The sequence below is a fragment of the Gorilla gorilla genome, chromosome 2 (genome assembly GCF_029281585.2).
Source record: "Gorilla gorilla gorilla isolate KB3781 chromosome 2, NHGRI_mGorGor1-v2.1_pri, whole genome shotgun sequence".
In the NCBI taxonomy this organism is placed as follows: Eukaryota; Metazoa; Chordata; class Mammalia; order Primates; family Hominidae; genus Gorilla; species Gorilla gorilla.
In genome coordinates, this window is record NC_086017.1 from 112,147,467 (window position 1) to 112,174,874 (window position 27,408).

The 27,408-nt window shown below is 33.9% G+C and overlaps 2 protein-coding genes across 8 annotated transcripts in view; both read right to left on the reverse strand.

Annotated features, from left to right (window-relative positions):
- Window positions 1-14,303, reverse strand: part of IMPG2 (interphotoreceptor matrix proteoglycan 2) — a 94,871-nt gene extending 80,568 nt beyond the window's left edge. Inside the window, exons 1-2 of the mRNA XM_004035982.4 lie at window positions 13,730-14,303; window positions 13,026-13,274 (exon numbers count right to left, since the gene is read on the reverse strand). Of these exons, the coding sequence (XP_004036030.4) occupies window positions 13,026-13,274; window positions 13,730-13,814 (334 nt within the window). The 5' untranslated portion in view covers window positions 13,815-14,303. The remainder of the gene's footprint in view (window positions 1-13,025; window positions 13,275-13,729) is intronic.
- A 3,430-nt stretch (window positions 14,304-17,733) lies between these two features.
- Window positions 17,734-27,408, reverse strand: part of SENP7 (SUMO specific peptidase 7) — a 203,714-nt gene continuing 194,039 nt past the window's right edge. For all 7 annotated transcript variants that reach the window (XM_055381850.2, XM_019024695.4, XM_055381853.2 and 4 more), the window contains 7 exons: window positions 26,290-26,382; window positions 25,507-25,631; window positions 23,822-23,874; window positions 22,128-22,171; window positions 21,960-22,028; window positions 21,132-21,282; window positions 17,734-19,545 (listed from right to left, as the gene is read on the reverse strand). In XM_055381850.2, the coding sequence (XP_055237825.2) occupies window positions 19,408-19,545; window positions 21,132-21,282; window positions 21,960-22,028; window positions 22,128-22,171; window positions 23,822-23,874; window positions 25,507-25,631; window positions 26,290-26,382 (673 nt within the window). In that variant the 3' untranslated portion in view covers window positions 17,734-19,407. The remainder of the gene's footprint in view (window positions 19,546-21,131; window positions 21,283-21,959; window positions 22,029-22,127; window positions 22,172-23,821; window positions 23,875-25,506; window positions 25,632-26,289; window positions 26,383-27,408) is intronic.

The following is a 27,408-nucleotide window of genomic DNA, read 5'->3' on the forward strand; positions in this document are numbered from 1 at the left end:
CGAAATGAAAATTAAAGTAAATTCCAAAAGACAATGCAAAGGTGAAAAGTCTGGGTCAGTAAAAACTAACAAAAAGTGAATGTCTATAATGTCTGGTAATGAAATGAAGTGATTCAGAGAAAGTATAAAACAATGTTTGAAAAAAATAACTATCTACCCATAGGGAAAGAAAAAATAAATCTCAATGCCTTCTTCATACTATACACAAAAAATGATTTGAAATATTAGGGCTAATACTATGAAGTTTCTAAAATAAAACATAGAAGAATATCTACATCACTTGAGGATGGACAAAGATTTTATAGGCAGTACACAGAAAGCAACAATTATGAAAGAAAAAAACAATAAATTAGAATTCATCAAAACTAAAAAGTGTCTGATTATCAAAAGATACTGTTAATAAAAATGAGTAGGCAAACCACATATCTGGCAGAAAATATTCCAAATACATATATCTGCCAAAGAACTGGTATTTAGGGCACTGAAATAATTCCTACAACTCCCTAACAAAAAAACAAACAACCTAATTTTTACAATAGGTAAAAGGCTGGAATATATACTTCACAAAGGAAGAGATAAAAATAGCCAATGAGTATGTGAAAAACCGTTCACCATCATTCATTTTTCAGAGAAATTCAAATTAAAGTATCCACACACAAACCAAGAATGACTGAAATTTTTACATGGACAACACCAAAATTTGGCAAAAATGCAGAGAAACCAAAAGCCTCATTTTTGGTAGGAATGTATAATAGTATAACCACTTTGAAATAAATGTTAATTGTTTCTTATATAACAAAATATACACCAATCCTATTGTATTAGTCCATCCTCATGCTGCTATGAAGAAATGCCCAAGACTGGGTACTTTATAAAGGAAAGAGATTTAATTGACTCACAGTTCCACATGGGTGGGGAGGCCTCAGGAAACTTACAATCATGGTGGAAGGGAAGCAAACACATCCTTCTTCACATGGCAACAGGAGAAAGAAATGTTGAGTGAAGTGGGGGAAAGCCCCTTAAAAAGCTATCAGATCATGTGAGAACTTGCTCATTATCATGAAAACAGCATGGGGGAACAACTCCCATAATCTAATCATCTCCCACAAGGTCCTGCCTCCAACACATAAGGATTACAATTCGGATTAAAATTCAAGATGAGATTTTGGGTGGGGATACAGGCAAACTGTATCATTCTGCCCTGGCCCCTCCCAAATCTCATGTCCTCACATGTCAAAACACAACCATGCCTTTCCAACAGTCTCCCAAAGTCTTAACGCATTCCAGCATTAACCAAAAGTCCAAGTCCAAAGTCTCATCTGAGACAAGGCAAGTCCCTTCCACCTATGAGCCTGTAAAATCAAAAGCAAGTTAGTTACTTCCTAGATACAATGGGGGTACAGACTTTGGGTAAATACACCTGTTGCAAATGGGAGAAATTGGCCAAAATTGGCCAAAATTAAGTGAAATCTTAAAGCTCCAAAATGATCTCTTCTGACTCCATGTCTCACATCCACATGACACTGATGTAAGAGGTGGACTCCCACAGTCTTGGGCAGCTCCACTGCTGTGGCTTTGCAGGGTACAGCCCACCTCCCAGCTGCCTTCACAGTGTGGCATTGAGTGTCTCTGGCTTTTTCAGGTGCATGGTGCAAGTTGTTGGTTGATCCACCATTCTGGGGTCTGGAGGACAGTGACCCTCTTCTCACAGCTCCACTAGTCAGTGCCCCAGTGGGGACTCTGTGTGGGGGCCCCAACCCCACATTTCCCTTCCACACTGCCCTAGCAGATGTTCCCCATGAGGGCTCCACCCCTGCAAAAAGCTTCTGCCTGGACATCCAGACATTTCACTACATCCTCTGAAATTTAGGTGAAGGTTCTCATACCTCAATTCTTGACTTCTGTGCACCTGCAGGCCCAACACCACATGTAAGCTGCCAAGGCCTGGGGCTTGCACCCTCTGAAGCAACAGCTTGAGCATTATGTTGGCCCCTTTTAGCCATGGCTGGCACACAGGGCACCAACTCCAGAAACTGCATAAAGCAGCAAGGCCCTGGGCCTGGCCATTTTTTCTTTCTAGGCCTCTGGGCCTGTTATGAGAGGGGCTGCTGTGAAGACCTCTGACATGCCCTGAAGACATTTTCCCCATTGTCTTGGTGATTAACATTTGGCAAATTTCTGCAACCAGCTTGAATTTCTTCTCAGAAAATGGGTTTTCTTTTCTATCACATTGTCAGGCTGCAAATTTTCTAAACTTTTATGCTGTGCTTCCCTTTTAAACATAACTTTCAACTCCAAACCATATCCTTGTGAATATATAAATCTGAACACTTTTAACAGCACCCAAGTCACCTCTTGAATGCTTTGCAGCTTAGAAATTTCTTCCACCAGATACCCTAAATCATCTCTCTCAAGTTCAAAATTCCACAGATCTCTAGGGCAGGGACAAAATGCCACCAGTCTGTTTGCTAAGACATAGTGAGTCACCTTTATTCCAGTTCCCACAAGATCATCATCTCCCTCTGAGACCTCCTCAGCCTGGACTTCATTGTCCATATCACTATCAGCATTTTGGTCAAAAACATTCAACAAGTATCTAGGAAGTTCTGAACTTTCCCACATCTTCCTGTCTTCTTCGGGGCCCTCCAAAGCTTTCCAACCTCTGCCTGTTACCCAGTTCCAAAGTTGCTTCCACATTTTTGGGTATCTTTACAGCAATGCCCTACTACTTGGTACCAATTTGCTGTATTAGTCCATTCTCATGCTGCTATGGAGAAATATCCAAGACTGAAGAGTTTATAAAGGAAAGAGATTTAAATTATTCACAGTTCTGCATGGCTGGGGAGGCCTCAGGAAACTTACAATCATGGTGGAAGGGGGAGCAAACACATCCTTCTTCACATGGCATCAGGAGAGAGAAGTGCTCTCTCTCAAGTTCAAAATTCCACAAAATTCCACTTAAACGTGGGAAAGCCCCTTATTAAGCCACAGATCTCATGAGAACTTGCTCACTGTCATAAGAACAGCATGGGAGAACCACCCCCCATGATCTAATCTCCCCCCATGAGGTCCCACACCTGACACATGGGGATTATAACTCAGGATGAAATTTTGGGTGGGGACACAGCCAAACCATATCACCTATGACCCAGCAATTTCCTCCTAGGTATTCCTGTAAGCATATATCCACAGAAAGATTTATGTTCAATGCCAGAGCAACTTTATTAATAATAACTTAAAAATGAAAACAACCCAAGTATCCATCAATAGAAAAATAAACAAATGGCCATATAATGGAATCAAAAGGGAATTACTAATTCATGCAACAACATGGATGAATCTCAAAGGGCTGAGTGAAAGAAGCATTACACAAAAGAGCACATACTATTCTATTTATATAAAGTCCTAGGAAAGTGAAAATAATCTATGAGTTTAAAAATGGTTCAAAGAGTGGTCACATACTAGAATGGGAAGTATCTGGGAAGGAGTATAAGAGAACTTTCTGGGGTGATAATATCCTAAAACTTAAGAGAGGTTGGGGTTAATGTGTATTAGTCAAAAGTCACCAAGTAGTACATATAAGATTTATGCATTTCACTTTGTAAATTTCACCTTTAAGAAAGTAAACAAATATTGAGCTCTAGTTAATGATACTCATACTGAATTATCTAGAGGGAATTGCACTGATGTCTTCAACTTATGAAATACATTTAAAAGATTAGATGGTTAAGCTAGGCATGGTGGCTCACACCTGTAATCCCAGCACTTTGGGAGGCCAAAGTAGGCAGATCACTCAAGCCCAGGAGTTCAAGATTAGCCTGGGCAACGATATCTTGTCTCTATAAAAATTACAAAGAAATCAGCTGGGCATGGTGGCACGTGCCTATAGTTCCAGCTACTCCGGAGGCTGAGGTGGGAGGATCATCTGAACCCAGGGAGATCGAGTACGCAGTGAGGTGTAATCACACCACTGTACTTCATCCTGGGTGACAAAGTGAGACCCTGTCTCAAAAAAAAAAAAAAAAAAAAGATGGTTACAGAGATAGACACATAATAAAGCAAACATAATAAAATGTTAACTGTAGAACTAAGCTGTGAGAATATGAGTGTTTACGACATCATTCTTTCACTTTTCTATCTGTTTAAAATGTTTTCATAAAATCTTAGAAAAACATTATTGTGTGCCGAAGAAATGTAGTTGGAAGGAATATGGAAGAGCTTCCAGAAGTGATATAAATCACCAGGCTTCATAGCAGACCTCCCCTTGACCTCACTCCTAGTTTCACAGAATAGCATAAGCTGTCTCCTATAAATTATGCTTTGGGCAATGTTTCCCCACCTCCCATAAAAAGCTGTCTCAGTAGTTCAATGCTTTGTCTAAAATACTCCATAGAAATTCATTCTTTTAAGTTACATTTAACCCTTTTATACCTTGTAGTCTATTCAAATTCAATTGCCAGAGTCCCATTTCCAGCATGAAGAGCGAGGGGCTACACAGATCCACCCCCAAGAGAAACGGGCAAAAATCATTTTGAAAACAATCATTTAAAGCTCTGGAAATGGTCCTAGGGGCACATGACTAATGAAGAAACATTTGCTTAGGAAAATCTACTACAACTAGGTTAAAAAAAAAAAAAAAAGTGAAAATCAGTGGTTCTAACCAGGGCAATTGGGCAAGAAAAGGAAATAAAAGGCAGCCAAATTGGAAAAGATGTAAAACTACATCTGTCTACAGATGACATGAGCTTGTATCTAGGAAAGCCTAACCTAAGGAATCCACTTTAAAACTATTTGAACTAATAAACAAGTTCAGCAGGGTTGCAGGATATAAAACTGATATACAAAAATCAGTTGTATGCCTGTATGATAGCAATGAACAATCCAAAAATGAACATAAGAAAACCAGTATGTATGCAAAAGCATCAAAAAGATTAAAATGCTTAGGAATAAACCTAAGTCTCCCAAAATGCAAAACATACTCTGAGAACCAAAAAATTATTTTAAAAAATAAAGACCTAAATAAATGGAAAAAATGTCCCATATTTATAGACTGGAATATTTAACACTGTTGAGATGGCATTATCTCCAAACTGATTTACACATTCAATGCAATGTTATCAGAATACATGCTGACTTCTTTGTAGAAACTGACAACCTTACTATAAAATTTATGTGGAATTGCAAGGGACCTAGAATAGCCAAAGTAATCTTTAAAAACAACAAAGATGGTGAACTCATGCCTAATTTCAAAACATACTAAAAGCAAAGACTACAGAACTGGTACATGAATAGACATATAAATCAATGGAATACAATTGAGAGTCCAGAAATAAATCATGTGTCATGGTCAAGTGATTTTCAGCAAGAGTGCTAATATCACTCAGTGGAAAAGAATAGCCTTTTCGACAAATGGTGCTTGGAGAACCGGATAGCCACATGCAAACTAATAAATTTAGATCCTTACATCATATACAAAAAAAATTCAACTCAAAATAGATGAAAAACTTAAATGTACACACCAAAACTATAAAACTCTTAGAAAGAAATACAGGAATAAATCTTTATGACCTCAGGTTCAGCAATGGATTCTTAGTTACGACACCAAAGGCTCAAAAAAATAGATAAATTGGACTTCATCAAAATAAAAAACTTTTGTGCATGAAAGATACCATCAAGAAAGTGAAAAACAACCCACAGAATGGGATAAAATATTTTCAAATCATTTATCTGATAAGGGATTTATAGCCAGAATAAATAAATTACAGCTCAATAATAAAAAGACAAATAACATAATTTAAAAATGGGCAAAGTTCTGAACAGACATTTTTCAAAGGAAGATATACAAATGATAAATAAGCATATGAAAAGTTGAACGTTATTCATCATTAGGGAAATGTAAATCAAAATCACAATGAGACATCATTTCAAACCTATAAGAATGGTTATACTTTTTTTAAAAAAAAGGAAAACAGTGTTGGCAAAGATGTGACTAAATCAGAACCCCCATACACTGCTGGTGGGATATAACACAGTACAATCACTTTGGAAATTAGTCTGGCAGTTCCTCATGTAGTTATAAAGTTACTGTATGACCCAGAAATTCTACTCCTAGATAAATACCTAAGAGAAATGCAAACAACCTAAATGCCCATTGACTGACAAATGTGATCTATCCATACACTAAAATATTATTGGACCATAAAAAGGAATAAAGTACTGATACATGTACAACATGGATGAACTTTGAAAATAATATGCAAAGTGAAAGAAGCCAGTCACAAAAGACCATATATTATACGATCTTATTTTATGATATATCCAGAATACACAATTCTGTAAAGACAGAAAGTAGGTTAGCGTTTACTTAGGCCTGGGAAGAGGGGGAAGGGAGATAAAAGGATAAAAGGATGATAGCTAAAGGGTCACATGTTTCTTTTTGAGGTGATAAAAATGTTCTTAAACTGACTGTGGTGATTTGGTATATCTGTGAATATACTAAAAAGCCACTTAATTTTGTAGTATGAATGGGTAAATTGTATAATACATGAATTACATCCCAATAAAAGCTGTAAAAAATGCAATTCCCTCTGGAAAGGGAATGCATGCTTAATCCAATGGCTTTTCAATTAGGAGCTATCTGACAAGAAGATTCAACTAACTAACTTGGAATAACAGGATTCAGAATGGTTACATGTTCTGAAGCATTTGCACAGCTCAGAAAGGAGAAACCTAGATAGGACACTGTAGGCAGAAGAGAGAAGAGCAAAATCAGCATGACCTCCAGGCAAAGAGGTACTAAGGAAGGTAAAATTCCATCACTGATAAATACTGCATACTTCACTACTTGGCCTGTAACTAAACAGTTCAGAATTCCCATCCTTGTCAAATGAGGATATTATAGCCTTTGGTAACTTCTGAAGAGAGCTTTCTATTTTGAGAAGATAACTAATGTACAAATGGCCTCTCTTCTGGCAGAAATAACCTGCCCTGGAAACTAGTGGTGGAAGGGAAAATGTTATAATATTCTGAAGAAAATGCCAGCATTTAACCTGTCTTTAATCCTCCTACTAGATCTCCAGCTGTGTCTTATCTAAAACTTAGGAATCCAGAAATCCAGCATGGAATTATCTTTTTTTAGTGTAATGTATTTTCCTTTCAGAATTGTGGAGCCCAAAGCATATGGAATAGTCCATTTTGGTGCAATAAGGCAAGAAAAAGAAATATAAGGCATAGAAATTGTTAAGCAGTATAACCATATTTGTAGATGAAATAATTATCTATGTAGAAAGCCCTAAGGAACATACCCAAAAAAGCTACTAGAACTGGTAAGTGAGTTCAGCAAAGTTGCAGAATAAAAGGCCAATATACAAAAATCAGTTGTATTTCTATATACTAGCAAGGAATAATCAGAAATTACATTTTTTAAAATATCACTAATAATAGCATGAAAAAATGTGAAATCCTTATAAATAAATCTGATAAAAGATATGCAAGATCCATACACTAGACAAAACATTGGTTATATGTTCCTTCCATTCAATCAATAACATTGTCATTTATTTGGGATCTACAATGGCCCTAGAACTCTTAGCCAAATTCATTAAAACCTTTAAATATATTTTATATTATTATTATTCCCATTTCAAGGGTGAGGAAACTAAGATTTTAACAAATTGAATAATATTCCTAAAAACAAAGAGCCAATAAACTTGTATCTCAGACTCAGATTTGCATAGCCCTGTGGCTCAAATATTGCATGGGACATACGTACACTAAAAAGATTATTTGTTGTCTATTTGAAATTGAAATTTAACCAGGTGTCCTGCATTTTTATATGCTAAATCTGGTAACTGTATATATCAGTCAAGTATGGGCTGTGGATGGCTTCACTCCTTAGGACTCTAAACTTGCATAGTAAGTTTTAAACAAATGAAACTATACCCAGCGTTTGGGTCCTGAAACCTTCCATGGGCTGTTTCCCACTCTGATTCACTGGAAAATTCCAACTCATTCTTCGAAATCCAGGTTAACTAACTTCTATCACCCCAGGCATGGATGGCCATTCCCACTTGTGTCCTTCCCACATATACACTTTGTACATACCTTTACTATTGCACACTCTACAGTGTTTTAATTATTGTGGTTAATACTATACCTGGTAGAATCAGTATAAATAAGATTTCATGTGTAAATTAACAAACGAATAAATGAATGAATAAAAATCAGAAAACATTCCTGAAAGAAACTGAATATGACCTAAATAAATGGAGGGATATATCATGTTCATAGATCAGAAGACTCAATATAGGTTGAACATCCCTAATCCAAAAATCCAAAATGCTCCAAAATATGAAACTTTTTGAGTGCCAGCATGATACCACAAGTAGCAAATTCCACACCTGACCTCTTTTGATGGGTGACAGTCAAAATGCAGGCACACTAGACAAGAGTACCCAAGGGAAAAAAGACTCTCCCAGCTCCCTTCAGCTGTGTTATATCTTTTCTGCCCATGTCCAGATTACTCCACCAAGCATACCTACAAAGGGTCATAAAATGGCACCCATGCAGACCAGACACACGAACAACAGTAATGAATAAAGTATGTTGTACAATAACCTTTAATCAAAACACAGAATTGTAGAAAGAAACTAGAAGCCTGCCATTGTTTGTTGTTACTGTTGTTTAACAGCTGAGGCAGGTATTCTGGTGATGCCACTGTTCTGTTTAGTACCCTGAACACATTCTTCTTCACTGTACTAACAGTATAGCATATTTTTTACTGTGAAGTACTGATAGGTAAATAAGTGTAAGAAAATGATTGCTTTTTTGTAGCATGTAAATTCAGAGTCAGGGATGATGATGATGCCAAACAACTACAGACTGTCCACGTGGGTGCCTGAAATAGTGACACCTTTGCTTTCTGATGGTTAAATGTACAAAAACTTATTTCGTGCATAAAATTATCAAAAATATGGTATAAAATTACTTCAGATAAGTGTATAAGGTGTATACGAAACATAACTGAATTCTGTGTGTAGATTTCAGTCTCATTCTCAAGATATCTCATGTCTATGCAAATATTCACAAATCCAAGAAAATCTGAAACCCACAACACTTCTGGTCCCAAGCATTTTGGATGAGAAATAGTCAATCTGTATTGTTAAGATGGCAATTCTCCCCAAACTGATCTATAGAATGAAACACAATCCAAATCAAAATTTCAGCAGCCCTTTTGTAAAAATTGGTAAGCTGATTCTAATATTTATACGGAATATAAAAGACTGCATAACCAAACAAATTTGAAAAAAAAAACAGAGGTTGGAGGACTTGACTATCTGATTCAAGACCTATAATAAAGCTTACAGTAAATAAGACACTATGGTATTGGCATAAAAATAGACAAATAAGTGGAACAGAATGAAGAGGGCAGAAATAGATCCACCATATGTAAACACTGATTTTCAACAAAGGTGCAAAGCCAAGAAAGGATAATCTTTTTTTAACAAATGGTATTGGAACAATTAGCTATGCATATAAAAATATTAACTTTGATCCATATGTCATAATCAAAAATTAAAGAAGATTACAGTTTTAAATCTAGAACCTAAAAACTAAAAATTCTACAGGAAAAGACTGAGAAAGAAAAAACTTGGTGATCTTGGATTAGCAAACTAAGATCAAAAACTAAAAGGATACTCCCCCAAAAAGCCTGATAAATTTGACTTTATCAAATGTTAAAACTTCTGCTCCTTAAAATACATCATTAAGAAAATAGAAAAGGCAAGCTACAGATTGCAAGAAAAATGTATGCAAAATATATGTTTGACAAAGAACTTATATTTAGAACACATTAAGAACTATTACAACTCAATAATAGACAAGCAACCCATTTTTTAATGGGCAAAATATTCAAATAGACTCCTCACCAAAAAAAGATATATAAATGACAGATAATTATGTAAAAAAATATGCTCAAAATTGTTAGTCATAAGTGGTTACGAAAATGCAAATTAATACCACAATAAGATATACATCCACTGGAATGGCTAAAGTTAAAAAAGACCAACTATACCAAGTGTTGAGAGGATGTGAAGAAAATGGAATCCTACTACACTGTTGGTGATACAGTCATATTGGAAAACTTGACAATTTACTGGAAAGTTACCTATCACGTGACCCAGACTTTCCACTATTATTACCCAATAGAAATGAAAATATGTTCACAGAAAAACTTGTACCCAAATGACCATAATTTCTTTTCTTATAATCAGTAATAACTAAAAACAACCCAAATATCCCATATTGTGGTATATCCGTAATATAGAATACTACCCAACAATAAAAGCTAACAAACTATTGATACACACAACATATGCATAAATTTCAAAATAATTACACTGAGTAAAAGAAACCAGACCAAAAAAAGAGTATATACCAAAGAGTATATTCCATTTATATATAAAAGTATAGAAAATGCAAACTAATACATAGTGATAGAAAGCAAATTCATGGTTGCCTCAGTATTGGGGTAAGGAGAGGTAGTGAGGGAGGTGGGCATTATAAATGGTCATGAAGAAATGTTTAAGAGTGATTGATAGGTTTATTATCTTAACTATAATGATGGTTTCAAGGGTAAATTCGTCAAAACTAATGAAATGGTATACTTTAAATATATGCAGGCTATATTTCATTAAAATATACCTCAATAAAGCTATATTTTAAAAAGTCCAACAACGAATTTTTTTTAAAAAAAAGAGAGGGGCATCCTAGTATGCTGTTTAATTTTACAAAACATTAGGTTAAATATAGTTGTGTCTTGCTTAGAAACACTTTTCAAATTTGTTACAACAACTAGCAATTGATACCAAATTCTTTATGAAGGAAAAATTGAGCAAACCATTAGACTGAATTAGCTTGGTAGAAAGAGCTAAGATCCTTAATTGGATATTGAATAACTCACTCCCTCTAAATTGCAAACATTTGGTGTTAAGGGCACAATACAAATTATCTCTTCAAAATCAAGCAAGACCTATGTTAAAATACTCATTTCTGTCAATTTTTAAAAACATAACAAATGAAATATTTATTCTTTACCATGACTGTAACAGCTATCTCAGCTATAATCTTGATGTGGTGTGCCAACCATCTTAGCTGTATGAGATCCCTTTTCAAGGATCCTATTCATAGCATCTGTATTTTAAAATCAATTATTCTAGGAATGCTTTATGTTCATTTTTGTCAGCTTCTTTTTCAACAGTATCTCTTGAATTTATAAAAACAAGAGCAAAGCAATCAAAAGGTATGACCAAATCCCTTACATGATTGGTTATTTCCTCTTCACTATTTAATCAGTTCCCAAAATACCAAGATATTCTTATTTTAAAATAATATAAAGTACGGTGAGACCCCATCTCTACCAAAAACACAAAAAAACAAAACAAAAAAAACTAGCTGGGCATGGTGGCATGTGCCTGTAATCCCAGCTACTTGGGAGGCTAAGGCAGGAGAATCACTTGAACCAGGAGGTGGAGGGTGCAGTGAGCCGAGATCATGCCACTGCACTCCAGCCTGGGTGACAGAATGTGAGTATGTCCCAAAAAATAGTAATAATAAATAATAATAATAATAATAATATAAAGTAAAAATCCAGGTGGTAGAAATCGAATCTTGATAAATTATTAACTGTCATTCTCATTCACCTTCAGTTCCTTTATTCTCTTCCCACTGTCTTTGGAATTTTCCATTTCTGGCATATGGCCTATACTCAAAATGCCAGGTCTGTGGATCTCCATTTAAAAAGTAAAAGGAAAGCTTATTGCATAGTAATGTTTGATAGCTCCCAAATACAATCAAGAAATAGAAATACACTCATAACAAAGAGCTGCCCATATACATTGTACTACTTTAACAAAAATATCAAATATATAAATATGTGTAATAGCTGGTATTATATTAAATTTTTATTGTGTTTTTAAAACTTTGATGAGAAGGGAAGAAGGGAAAGACAGGAAGAGGAAAAGAAGATAAAGTAGCAGCTCAGACAGAAGGTTCATATAATCCAGTGCCTGGAAAATTCGGGCTCAATAAACATTTGTTGAATGAACTAATGAATAAATGCATGAATTTAAAAGCCCCATTTTACAATCACTTCATCATCTAATTTCACCTTGTTTACTAACATCACATCCATATTATGGCTTTTTATTGGTTCTTGAGCAGTAAAAAGCAAAGTTTGGGAATCCTTCAAATGTCTAAGGGACATACTAAGGTCAATTAAGCAATTTAGTAAATATATGAGAAACAGAATTGACTTACATAAAAAGTATGAGATCAAGAATACTGTTTAAAGACAAAATATAATGTGAGAGTTTGAGAAATGCCATCATTTTAGATGTGAAAATTTTACGTGTACCAACTAGACAGCAACCTGCGTGAATCTGCAGAGTATCTAAACTATAAAATATAGAAACATTATATTTGTATATATAATAACTATTAATAAATAGGCAAGCAGGTGAGTATACTTTGGTAAAGCTATTTTGTGGGTATACTTAGGCATTTACTGTAATGAAGTAAAAATTAAAATTAATGTAGCCCAAAACATAAACTGGTATTTTTGAAGTGCTTAAAAAGATTTAAGACATTTCCTCTCTGAATATGTTATTGAAATTAATGAAAGACATCTTATTGTGACTGCCCTCATGTGAAAAAGGTTTCTTACATAACGCACCAAAAGCTACAAACTCAAATCATGAAAGCGTTCTTCCTTTGGTTCAAAGTGCATGTCATTATTAAATGATATTATTGCCTTAACTGGAGGGCACTGGAAAAAAAACAAACCTCCTCTCTTAATGTAAACTGTTCTCTGAAGTTACCATTAACACTATATTCTTAGCAGTAGAAAGGTAGTTTTGGCTCAGTCCTGTCTAAATTATCATAAATTTTGATTTACAATGTTACCTAACAAATGATTAAACTATGTTTGAATTTCATTATGGAGCTGAAGGATTTGGATGTTCGCTTACCTCGGACTTTAAAATACTTCACATGATTTGCCACAGCCTCTGCAACACTTTCATCTGGGCAGATTTTCACTCCATTAGGAAACAGAATAGATCTCCGCGTTCTGATTAACCACTGTCTTTCAGTTTCTCTGCGGTCCAGAGGCTGTTTCTTTTTGGTAGCTAGAGAAAGGTCTGTTGATTCTTCAGGCAGGAGAAAAGAAACTGCACTCTTGGGTTCTTGGATCTCCTCTATAGATAAGTAGGTTTGTGCTACAGAGTGAAAGTATAGTCAAGTCTTCGATAATGAAGATACAGTACAAAAGGTAACAACTAAAGAAAAACTGACACTTAGGCTACATTAAGATAGAGAAGCCAGTGCCCAAATCATAGGCAGGCATGCATATCTAAGGAAAAGAGGAGTGAGGCAGTCCATCTTTTTCCATTTAACTCCCACTCCTTTCATTCAAGATTGTTATCAAAATCAAGTAAATACACACCCAATTTCAACAAAATAAATAAAAGTAAGGTTTAAATCAGAAATTACTAATGAGGGAAAAACAAAATTACTGGAGATATTTTAAAACGGTTTAAATGAAGCCATATCAAAGATTAATAAAGTAGTATTTGATTCCATTTCTTACAGCAATCACATCAAATAATGCTATTTTTGAAGAGCATATACTACAGATATGGAAAGATAAAAACAAATGTAGATTTTAAAATACCTGTTAATGATGGAAAGTCTCCTTCTATCAGGAAAAATATCAAAATACCCAGAGAAATCTTCCCAAAAAGAGGAAACATAATCATTTGGGCCAAAACCAAAGGAATGAGGAGAGGACAGAATCCTTAATTGAGTGTCCAAATCCTTGAAACTTCCAATAACGAAGAGTTATAGGAAAGACCTAACATTTAAAAGTCTATGTTTGAGAATGAACAACCACTTCAAAACCATTATAAATTAGCAGAAAGAAAAATGGTTGTCCTTTCAAAGTAGCTCTCACTTCTTTTCTAAAATAACCAGCATGCTATAAAAGCTGGTGAGATAAGCTAATTAGAACAGATGGAGAGAGACAATTTCTTTATTCTAATCTACCTAAGCTCTTTACTAACACTCTCCTTGCCTTTAACAAGCAGTCCACTAAGAATAATGTGTTTCACATATAATTCACTGATTTTTCCAACTTTTCTGAATCTGTTAGTTGAACCTGACAGATTCACGTTTTCTGGGTTTTCCTAGGGACTAAGATGTATAAGCATAAAATGTCCAGACTGACTATATCTACCTATTTCAATAATACAGAGCTACATACAAATTTAGTTTTTGTAATGAAACTATTCTCTTGCAAATTTCCTTCCTTGATAGAAAAATCACTTACTTTGTCTCCTTCCTTACGTATAAAATGGAATAGAAATAGTAAACTCATGGTAGAGCTAATGTGAGGATTAAATTAACTAATTAACTAATTCAGTCTTCACTTTGCTTAGAATAGTGCCCGGAACATATTAAGCACTTAATATAAATGATAGCTGTGCGATAACTTTGTTGCTTAACTTGCCATTAAATGTGAGGCCCAGTGTGTTTATCTACATGAGAAACTCTTAACCAAGAAAACATTTTCTCTGCAGATGAAATTCTCTATATTAGAACAGTTTTTTAAATCAAGTAAACCTAGTAGAAAGCAATTCATCAGAATCCCTGTGGAAGCTAGGATTTACTATCAAATAGCAATGAAATTATATTTTATTTCATGTTATCTCTGGCAAAATTCTCTGAAAAAAAGTGTATTGTAAAGATCTAAACCACATTTCTCTTGAGAATCCTTGACTAATTGTGTTAGCTAAATCACCCTCAATGTTATTTTATGCTTTAGGAAAAGCTCAAGTATATTTTTTCAATACAGCCTCAAATAAACCACATTTTCAGCCTTTATAAAAGCTAATAAACCTAAATGACCATTAAATACATTCGCATAGTTGTATTTGCAAAATACTGGTAAGCTTATAAGAAACTTACTTGCCAAATTTATTGTATGAGTAGGAGAAAAAAGCCGAAAATTTTATTAGCTGAGTCAAAGTTTAATCTTAAGAAAAGCTTCATATTGACAATTCAGAACAAGGGACAACTCTTAGGTAACAAATATTAGTTGGCAATTATTCTTTTTGACAGCCTTGACCCAAAAGCTAAAAAAAACTTCTGAGAATCATAGTAATCTAGAAAGATTCCTGTATTTAGATTGAGAAACCCTGGACTCAAATCTTGGTTTTATCACTTAATATTTGATTTTGGTAAATAACCTAAGCTCTTTGAGCCGGTTTACTCACCAAAGAAATTACATGTGATAATCTCTACCTGTATCACAGGGTCGTTGTTAAGAATTAAGAGACATGAAAGTTCTCTGTAAACTACTGTATTTGTATTACCAGTAAACTTTGTAAACAGGAATTGTTTTTGTATTACAAGTGTTCACAGAGTCCAAAGATGTTTCAAGCTTTGAAATTCTATTTTGCTCAAGCTCCAAAATAAATTTTCCATTAACTTATATTTCAAACAGAGAATTCACATAAAAACTTCTTAAACATTTATTATATTATGTTCTATAAAATATAGTTGGTATAATTTCAGAAACCTGTACTTTAAAAAAAGAAATATAAAAAATTAGACGGGTTCATTTGTTTCTAAATATGGTCATCATTTTACAAATTCAATTTGACATTTATTTGTAACTTTTAACTGTAACTTTGTATCTATGATACAAAGCAGGTGATGCCCGCTATTAAGTTTGTGTCATAGGAATCCAAAAGCAAGAGTAACTCCAACTAGAAAAAGCAAGAGGGTGGGGGGAAGCAGGAGGCCGGTATTTCAGCTGCGCCTTGAATGGCCTACTTGGCATTTCAGTATTTTAGTGGGCAGAAGTAAGGATTGTTAGTGGGAAGAACTAAGAGTTAGGAGAGAAAACCCTGGTCGTGATCAATAAAGTGGAAAGTATACTGTTTATAAAGAAAATAGGAAGATATTTGCTGGAGCACGCAAGATAGGAGCATACAGCAAATATGTTGGGAATGAAGGCTGAAAAGTTGAGATTGATTATGGAACACCTTCAAAGTTTTAGCAAGAATTTTGGATTTTTACCTACAGATGAAACATTGTCTCTCTAATGTTTAATTACTCAAAAAAGTATATTCTTTGAGTTTTTATTTAAGGAGATTCTTTTTAGGTAATATTTCACAATCTCATAGGATTGTCCTTGAATCTTTTTATGCTTCAAGAAATGTCCCAGAATCATAAGCATATGAGAAACTAAACATAAAACTCTGTGCTTTAGAGACAACAAATACAGATTCCTTCATCTAAACTTAATTACAAATAAGTCAAGGATCATTTATTGACTCAACAAAATTTTCTGAGTGTTTACTATATGCTAGTAAGATACTTAATACCAGAAATGGAAAAAGGCTTCCAGTCTTTGAGGAGCTTACAGTCTAAGGAGAAAAACGTGTATACAAATAATATAAAACAGTAATTAGAGAAGTATATACAAATTGCTATAGGGGAGCAGGAGGGGGAATGAACTATTTAAGTAGGTGTAGGGGTGGTAACATTTACGTTCAACTTTGAAAAAATAAAGTTCACAAGAAGTGGTGAAAAGGTATGGAGGTACAATGTCACAACCCCCACTCCACACAAGCATCTATAGTCTTGGGTTCAAAGTGATATTCACACTCATGGGACAACAGTCCAAAATGTGGCTCCAGGCTTACTTTGTAGAAAAATATGGCACAGCAAACAGTGTTATAATAATAATTTCAAGTGAAGTACATCTTCATCTGGAATCTTTATAAGAGCCCTGATTTTTCCAGCCCCCAAGAAGGATGCACTAAGTTGTAACAGAAGAGACCACCTGGGTGGGAGTAGGCCACAGAAGCAGACAGAAGCCTCATACACACAGAACTATGCCTCTTAACAACGCATGGGCAGTTTCCAAATTTCCACAAGGACAAGCTTAGTTACAAGAGACCGCAGAGGAAGTACCTAAATGCATGAACGAATAATTTTATACAACTGCAAAATTAGAGGACAATGGAAAGATAAGAATAGGATATAGGCTGGAACAAGATTAAGGATGGGCTCTATAGGCCAAGTCTAAACCTATTTTTCCTCTTGGCATAAAAAAGTTGATTTCAAAAGGTATTAAACTTTTTAAAACTCCTAATTAGGTGATTGGATATGATTTAAATAACTTCTTTTTTTAACATCCCAAGAGCTGTGAAATTAGAATAATATTATCTTCTCTAGGAAGGCTTGCTTTGTTCACTAACAACCCTCTCTCTACCTCTCTACCTCCTCACTTACACACACACACACACACACACACACACACACACACACACACACACACACACACACCTCTAGGCTGAGCTCCCTCCTGCATTCCCAAAGAAACTCTATGGTTGTTCTTACCAGAAAATATTTAAAATGTTCACATGTCCATAAATGACTCAGGAACAAATAACATTCATTTTTTGTGCCTAGCAAAATGCCTGCTAGTAGTAGATGCTAAAATAATTTCCCTGAACTGAAATGACACTCAAATAAACTATATGCTTTTAAAATATGAAGAATAATTAATACAAGCATCAATTTCATGATATACACAGAGCAGCATACAACTGGAAATTTATTTCTAACAGCAGCTCATGTTTCTTAAGGAAAAAAATTACACCTCAATTTAATGAATTGGAAATATGTTTAATATAAAACACTGATATCCTCAAAACATTACTTGCACATTAATTTAGGAAAATGAATTTTAAACAATCTTCAAAACATGATAAAGGACAGTGATATCTTTGAAAAACATACAAACAAAAACGTTAAGAAATCACAAGATGTCTTATAGACTTGCTTTCCCAAAATTAGATGTACAAAACAACAGTCACCTTTAAAAGTACCCCCCAACACACACAAATTGGGAATGAAATATGTAATTATAGCCATCTTTATATGAAATATCCAAACAACAAATATATTTAATAATATAAAGATAGTGCCAAAATCAACAAAAGCTAAGAATACTGAGGCATAAATGACCTCAATTCGTATGATTTTGAAATAAAATGTTCAGACTTTCTAGCTTTATCTTAATTTGCCTTTGTTTCACTGCTTTATGTAGTTATAATGTAAATCTAAGAGATGCTTAAAACAGATTAAAATAATATTGTTAAAAAACATTTTTCTTATCTGAGAAAATACAATATAATCATATCTCCCGCAAAATACTCCTGATAACATTAGAAAGTTCTGAAGTGTTTAATCATATATAATGCCACCATTATCACATGAATTCAGAACTGTTACCTGAATATTTAATAAAAAATTAAGTTCCATGAGGATCATAGGTCTCTAAAAGCTACAATTTAAAAATATAAAAGCAATGAGAGCAATCTGGCTTTGCAGATGAATACTGGGTAAACTGAGCTATAAAATTATATATTTAATTCTAACCATTAATAAATAGGACTGAGGGTTTTCTTTGTTAAAGTTATGAGGACACCAATTTTATCTTCTATATTAGAGAAACTATACATGAATTCCGTGATAATGTGAGTGAATATTTATATAGCAGTACCTCAAGTTGAGCTACATGTATAATTTTTAAAAAACTATTTTGCACAGGTAAAATTTTTTGTTTCAAATTTTACCCTGAACAAATGAACTAAATTATAAGATACTCACATATGACATCAAAAGAAATGAAAAAAAAAAATAAAGCAGAGTAATCGTATTTAGCAATTGAGAATAATAAGCTGCACTTTAAAAGAGCGAATTTTTATCATCTTCCTAACATTATGAATGTCTTTTTGTTACATACAGAAGGGATGCCGTAAATGGCATTTTCTGAAGCCTTGATACTAAATTATTTTTTTAAAAAATACACAGTATTCATACTGCATGCTTGAGCTGCAAAGAATAGAATTACAATATGATGTGACCTGTCAGCAAATTTGACAAGCACTGGGGCTGGCACCAGGGAGGCTTTAACTCCCCTCAGCACCCAGTCACGTGGAAGTACAGATCATGTAAGTTTTATTATCTACAAAACATTCCCATATTACATATGCTGTTGCATAATCCAATCATATTTACTCAGAAAAATATGAAATATTTATAAAATTTTAATTTATATCTAGTAAGTTTATCTATATCACCCCCATTCCCATTCCATCTATGAGATCCCAACAATTCTAATAATGTGTCCTATGTATTTTAAATAATGTTCCAATGACTTATTATAAAACTACTGCAAGTTATTTTCTTCTCTGTGAGCTGGCTAACACAAATGCTGGTAAGAGGCTTTCCAGTAATCTTAGAGAACATCTGTGTCATGTTTGTACAGATTAACTAGCTACTGCTGCCCTTCTGTTGCTGTAAATGAAGTTTCAAGATGAGCTCTCGAATATCTTCCCGTTTGGTCTTTATTACATGACGAGGGAACCACTTCTCCAAATGAATTGGAAGTTCAAAGTTAACAATAGGATCCTAATGAGAGGAAAAAAAGAGTGTAATCACTTTAGCAGCATAATTTCAAATTTGTTTTAATTTCATTTTTATAAGAAATGACAAATTGCTAGCTTTTTTAAAATAACAATTATATTAAGATATAATTCAAATAATACAATTCACCAATAGCATGCAATTAAGCATTTTTAGTATATTCACAAAATCAAATCCATCTGGAAAGGGTATGAGAGGGCCAGAACCTGACACCCTATGATGAAGTTCTAGTGTGGAATAAAAAAGGGAGAAAAAACCCAACGTAATAGATATTTAATGATTTCCAAAATGTTTACTGTATTTTACTATATATTATCCTTCCTCTCTCATATTAAAGACATCAAAAAGTTGTAGCTGCATACCATAACTCTCATGCTTTCAAAGTACCGTTAAGCATTCTCCAAGCCGACTTCTGGTCAAAAACATTCTGCTACTAGACCCATCTTTGTAAATAATAGTGGCAATGACTGAAGTAATGAGATGATAGTTCAAAAAGCAAAGAGTGATTCCTTGCTATTTAAAATTTCATCTTTAATATTGCTACAGTTCCTACAAAGTCTCTGTGAGCTAGAAAATAACACCTATGTTTGTCATTGTACTTCTCCAGCTATAGTTTTCTGAGCTTCTTGAATAAACAGATCTTTTCATTTTAGAAAATTTTATTTAAAATACTGTCTCTGCCCTATTCTCTTTCTCTCCAATCTTGCTGGGACTCCAGTAACATGTAAATTATACCTTTCAAACAGTAAATTATACTGTTTTATATTTGTCTCTTAAGCTCTGTTCTCTTCTTTACATTCTTTTTTCTCTCTAGGCTATAGCTGGAGTTCACTAATCCTATCTTCTACTGTATCTAGTCCTCTATTAAACTCGTCCAATAAGTTCCTAATTTCAGATATGTCATTATACATCTTCAGCTCTAGAATGTCTATTTGATTTTTTTTTTGTATGCTCCATGTCTTCATCCATTTTGTTTCATCTTTGGCTTTATCTTCTCTAACCTATTAATCAAATCATTTTAAAGTTCTTATCTGCTAATTACAGTATCTGGATCACCTGTGGTTCTATTTCTTTCTCTTTAAAAAAAATCTTGATTACCTGTAACATGTGCCTGCCTCTTTGCTTGCCCAGTGATATAGTTTTGCTGTGCCCCGACCCAAATCTCATCTTGAATTGTAGTTCCTATAATCCCCACTGTGGTGGGAGGGACCTGGTAGGAGGTAACTGAATCATGGGGGCGGTTTTCCCCCCATGCTATTCTCCTGATAGTAACTTCTCATGAGATCTGATGGTTTTATAAGGGGCTTCCCCCTTCGCTCAGCTCTCATTCTTCTCCTTGCTGCTATCATGTAAAAAAGGACATGTTTGCTTCCCCTTCCACCATGATCATAAGTTTCCTGAGACCTCCCCAGCCATGCTGAACTGTGAGTCAATTAAACCTCTTTCCTTTATAAATTACCCAGTCTTGGGTATGTCTTTATTAGCAGCATGAGGACGGACTATTACACCCAGTAACTTGTGACTGTATGTTGGTAACTGTGAATTAAAAACTTATTTATAGCTTCACATACCTTGAAGAAGCTTTCCACATACTGCAATAAATATACTCCACAATCACTGCTATTGTCCTGTTTAGGAACTTTAGGGCATAGATCCACCATGTTTGTTTTGCTGAATTGACGATGAGTTTTTAGTTTAACTTCCCACTCCACCTCTAAATACCTGAAATAATCAACAAATAAGAGTGACTAAAGTAGAAATCTCTTTATCAGTATGCAACATTTCCAGAAAGGCGGAAAAACATTTGTTGCCAGATGTGCTGTCTCAAGCCAAATTTCCACACTGAATTTTAGCAGTGCAACCTACATTTTATAAGGCTCACAAGTACTACTTTAAAGAAAATATGTAATGTGATTTTCAAACTAAAAGCTAGACTTTTTTCAACAACTCAACTTTCATAACTCAACAAAGTAAACTAAGAAATCATTTTAAAAGTTTCATCATTAGTTTTTTCCAAGTACTACAGTAAATTACAAAATTACACATACATACATATACATAATTATACAAATGTGAAAGAGTTCTTATTTTTTTCTAAAGTGGTACTTTTGATAATCAGTGCAATGCTTCTTTGTAAAACTATACTTTCTGTTCAATTATGAATACAAATTCTGAATTTACCTTTAATATAATCCTTTAGAAATATTAATACTTGAATATTAACAGAATAGAAGATATTTCTTATTGATTAAATTTATATATAGGCTTGTTTGAAATAGATAATAAAATATAATTAAAATATAATTCCTGATATAGTCTTTTCAATAATTCTGAAGGTAACTTCAAAATTACTGAGGTTTTAGATAACAGACTGGAATGGTAAAATTGTCATTACTTACTCTCGTAAATTCTGAACTGTGTTTTGTACAGAAGCAGCTTTCAAGGAGTCTAGTATAAGAATACATGGCCTATGAAAAGCAAAGGACAAAATCAAGATTTACATACTTGTATACAAAGTATATCTAAATACCTCAAAAAACTGTATTATTATTACAGCATGTACCTACCTTTTACACATTTTCTTTGGTACTGACATATTCGACTCGGTACTCTGAAATAACATAAATTTTTATGACTGCAATTAAAGCTATTTTGAATAATTTACTATTCAGTTACTCCTTTAAAGTGTTTCAAACTTTGAAGTTAAAATTTCAAGTAATAGTTATCTTCATCATCAAAAGTGAGCTAACTTCATTTTCCACAAATTTATTATACTGCTAAAACAGTAGGCTATATACTTTTATATGCGGTCTCAAGCAGTTAAGGAGTTTTAACTTTTCCTAAAAAGCGATCTGGAACTTTAATTACTTCCATTCCAAGTTATTATCTTAAGCAAAGATAAACAAGCTAATTTAACGTGTCTTTACATACATTCTCCAATTTATGATGTCAGTAGAGACACATTTCTTCCCTTTGAAGCCTAAGATGCAGAACCTTAATCTATATTAAGGGAAAACGGATAGGGAATTTTGTTTTGTTGATGTTGTTTGTTTTCTTCATAAGTTTGAGAAACTACAGATCAAACTTAAGCATATTTATTTAATGCAGACCTTCTCAGTGCCTTTATTATTCTAACATAAACACTGGCTCTCTAAGACAGAAAAAGTATACAAAGTTTGCCCAACTTAATTGACCTTGGAATCCTGCTTATCATGAACTGAGTCTTAGAATGAATATTCTAAGAAACTCAATTTGAGAAATCTGGCCCTACAGGCAAGAAGGAATGCTCCTATTTTGCCGCTGTGACAGCAGGAAAGGAAGCCTTCCTCCGTAAGAAGTGACAGTTCGTATCAGTGACAGTAAAGACATAGGCCTGTGCCAGGGAGCCTGCTGCTATTTGTACATATAAAAAAAAATCATTAAGTGGCAATCTTAATCAATTTAGAACACTGAATCTAGGCTATGCAGATCTGTTTGGAGCTCCAAATAAGGAAGAGTTAATGATAACTATTTTAGCCTAAGGAGTTACATGGATTCACTTTCAGTCTACCTTGAATGATTTTTACCAATAATTTTCTGGCCGGGCTCGGTGGCTCACGCCTCTAATCTCAGCACTTTGGGAGGCTCAGGCAGGCAGATCACCTGAGGTGAGGAGTTCAAGACAAGTCTAGCCAACATGGCAAAACCCCATCTCTACTAAAAAAAAAAAAACAAAAAAAAAACAAAACAAAAATTAGCCAGGCATGGTGGTGGGCACCTGTAATCCCAGCTACTTGAGAGGCTGAGGCAGGAGAATCGCTTGAATCCAGGAGGGGGAGGTTGCACTGAGCTGAGATTGCACCATTGCACTCCAGCCTGGGTGTCAGCAAGACCCCATCACAAAGAAAAAAAAAAAAAAGGAAGAAAGAAAGAAAATAAAGTAGAATATATAATGTGCTTAAGATGATTAATTACCTAAGTTCAAAAAGTTACTGACATAAATAAAAGTAAATCTGATCCTTAGAAATTAGAAAAGTAGTTAACCAAGATGAACATCAGATAAACTACTAAATAACCTAAAAGTTAAAGCAAGCTAAACAGATATAAGAATAATAACTAATCTGGTTCTCTTCCCCAGCCCCACAAAAACTGTCAAAGAATCACAAAGCAGCACAATCTAATGATGGGCCAGCATAGCCCACCTAGCTATGCTCTATTTTATAGATAACATTATTATATTCATGAGTTTTCCTTCTTTCCCATCTGTAAAGAACACACTTACTTGGGAATCCTCTGCACTCAAAGATAGTGTCGAAGTAGTACGTAGATCATTATCTAGTTAGAAATAATTAAGCAATTATGAGTGTTTATTGCATGTTTTTATACAGGTAACTTAGAAAAGCTTAAAATTATAATTTTTATGCAGTTACTGGATGCACAGTAAAAATACTTGAGATTTAATTTTTTTCATGATTAATGTTATGAATAAAATTCAATCAACAGATAAAACTGACAATGGTTGGCTGTTATCAAATAACAGGTAAACCCCAGAGCCATGATCTGAAATACCAGTTAGCTAGGCAAATTCTCTATAAAAAGATAATCTTCAAAAATAGCTCATTAATCAAAATGTCTGCTATTTAATGCAGAAGGTAGTTAATCTGCCTAATAATGGTGCTTCTAACTATGACCATACAGTTTTGTGTAAGTACACATTTGAGGCTTAAGAGGTTTCAAGATAATTAAACATAATCAGTTGCTTCATCAGTTTTTCTTTTTCCCCACATGGGTTTTGGCCAGTATTAATGCTAACGGCTATTTTTCAATCAGCTTACTGCTTAGGCTACAGCTATAAAACACTTAATTTTGTTACTTTTTTCTCAAAGAAAGTAGGCTTATTTACTTTAGATTTTGGCTTGTAAGAAAACTCGTGGAAGAATTATAAGAGATCCTATATTACCTAGCCAAATTAATGGAGTCTACAAGAAATTAGATTATGTAAAAATGGGGGATCTCAAGCATTGTCTGGAAATCAATGGCATGAATTCCTAGTCATGTTAGCAAACCTAGTGTATTTTTTAAAATGTTATAATACTATTAATTAGCTAGATTTTGTCATTCTACTATGTATATGTATTTCAAAATATCATGTTGTAGCCAGGTGTGGTGGCTCATGCCTGTAATCCCAATACTTTAGGAGCCTGCGGTGTGAGGACTGCTTGAGGCCAGGAGTTCCAGACCCACCTGGGCAACATAGTGAGATCCTATCTTTACAAAAAAAATTTTAAAAATAAGCCAGGTAAGGTGGTGCACCGCTGTAGTCCTGACTAATCAGGAGGGTAAGGCAGGAGGATTACTTGAGCCCAGGAGTTCGAGGTTGCAGTGAGCTATAATTGAGCCACTGCACTACACCAAGACAATGTCTCTTAAAAAAAAAAAAAAAAAAAAAAAAAAAGTATGTTGTACATAGTAAATACATGCAATTTTATCTGTCAATTTTTTAAGTTAAAACAAGCAAAAAATGTCAATGGAAATAATAATAATAATACATGGAATAAACAAAATTTAGGGTAGTGGTTATTTCTGGATTAAAGAAAGAGAAATGGGAGTGGTCACAGAGGAGATTATTATTATATCAGAAAAGTTTCAATTTCTTAATCCAGGTGAAACAGGTATTGATGTTGGTCATATTAGTTATACTTTTTTGTATGTTTGAAATATTTCATAAGATCAATAAGTAGTAATTTTTAAGTGCCTTAATAAAACTTGATATAACAGTACAACTTCAGAATTATATTTTGTCTATACATGAGTCTATCATTAAAAATTTCAGATTTTTTATTCATCCTGCTAAAGTAGGTTTAATGATAGTAAATAACTATACTACCGTTAACTTCATTTTCTTCCCTGTAACCATTAAATTATTGTCATCATTATTAAAAACACCATCTACGTTATGGATGTCACCTATTGTTTTGTTGTCATTTTGGGACTGTTGAGCCTGGGACTGCTGGGATACAGTTTGTGGAAAATCTTCATACACAGCTTCTTCTAACCATGGAAAACAAATGACTGCGAGATACCAGTGAGACCTGTTGAAAAAGAACTACAATCTTAATACCATGCAAAGTCTAAACAACATATAATATATTCTAGAGATACATCTGAGAAAGTGAGAATTTCATATTAATTTTGAAGACATCCACTGTAACATCTCATTATAATATAGAGCATACATATCAACACTAAATATCCAGAGTTACCAAGGCATAAGTAACACTATTTAGGGTAACAGCTGAGTAGTTCAAATTTATTTACTTTCATACAATCTGTGTTTCCTATTAAGGATCTGCCTTAATAAATAGACTCACAGCATTATTTTTTTTTGTATTGGTGCTTGAAGAGTTTGTTTTCTTAAGTATTTGAAGATTCACTCAAAAATATTTTTATTTTTTTATTTAGAAAATTTTTTCTTAAATCCAAACAAAAAAACATTCAATGTCTCAGTCATTATAGTCTTGTGGTCATTTGTCACTTTATTTTTTTTCACTACTTTTACAACATAACCATTGTCAAACCAAAGTCCAAGATAAGGAATTCATTGCCTTAGCTACTTTTATAAAAAAAAAAATTAAAATAATACCTGAGATGTATGTGGCCATAATTTTTACTGATTATGAATCTAAAAACACTACAAAATTTTTTTCTGAATTTTTTCCAATACGTTCTTAAATAATCTGAAATACTTACGACTCATTTACAGGTACAAAGATGTAATCTTTATTAAAAATGTTTATGTGACGAGTCCATGTTCTTACTCTTTTATGTCTTCTCTGTGCCATTCTGAGAGTATGAAAGACAGATTTGATATATAAAAATTTTTTCATTTAAGATAGGGACTTCAAGAGCCACTTTTATATACTGAAATATCTTAAATTTAGTTTAACCATCTTCTTTAAGATATATCATATTTAACACATTATAAATATATCTCCTTATAGTAACCCCTGGTTATTCTTAAATTTAATAACTATAAACAATAATGAAATGGACAGAATAAAGGCAGCAATTTATTAAATGCTTTTTAGATTCCAAAACTGGCTGTGCAACTTAGTATAAACACAGTTAAATCTACTTATTTTGCTTAGCTCCATCTGGGCATGATATAAAATACTGTCATTAAACCTTAACAGAATTCTCCAACTGTTATATCTGTCATTAGGGAGGTTTTAAAACTCAATGGGCTGAGTGTGGTGGCTCATGCCTGTGATTCCAGCTACTTAGGATGCTAAGGTAGGAGGATCACTTGAGATCAGGAGTTCAACACTAGCCTGGGCAACATAGCGAGACTCCTGTCACTAAAAATATAAAGAAAATTAGCCAGGGTGGTGACACACACCAATAGTCAGTCCCAGCTACTTGGGGGATTGCTTAATCTCAGGAGTTTGAGGCTGTGATCACACCACTGCACTCTGGCCTCAGTAACAAGGGAAGACCCTATCTCTAAAAAATAAATTAATCAGTTAATTTAATTAAATTAAAAATCTTAATGGAGGAGGAAAGATGAGGCTTTTATTCTCAGATTCTTTAAAATAAAATTCATCTCCCTTCCTTTCATACACAAGGAAACTACAGGATGATGTTAAATGTACCTACCACTCATCCATCTTTATTTCTTCAACAAATATTTATTAGGTGCCTAAAAACAAATAATGAAAGTCACCTACACTGCCCTAGAAGTATTCATAATCTAATACGGGCAGAAAAAACTATAACAAATAACTAAAATGTGTCATATGAGGTACAAAGGAACTATGGTAATGCAGCAGTCCCCAACCTTTTTGGCACCAGGGACTGGTTTTGTGGAAG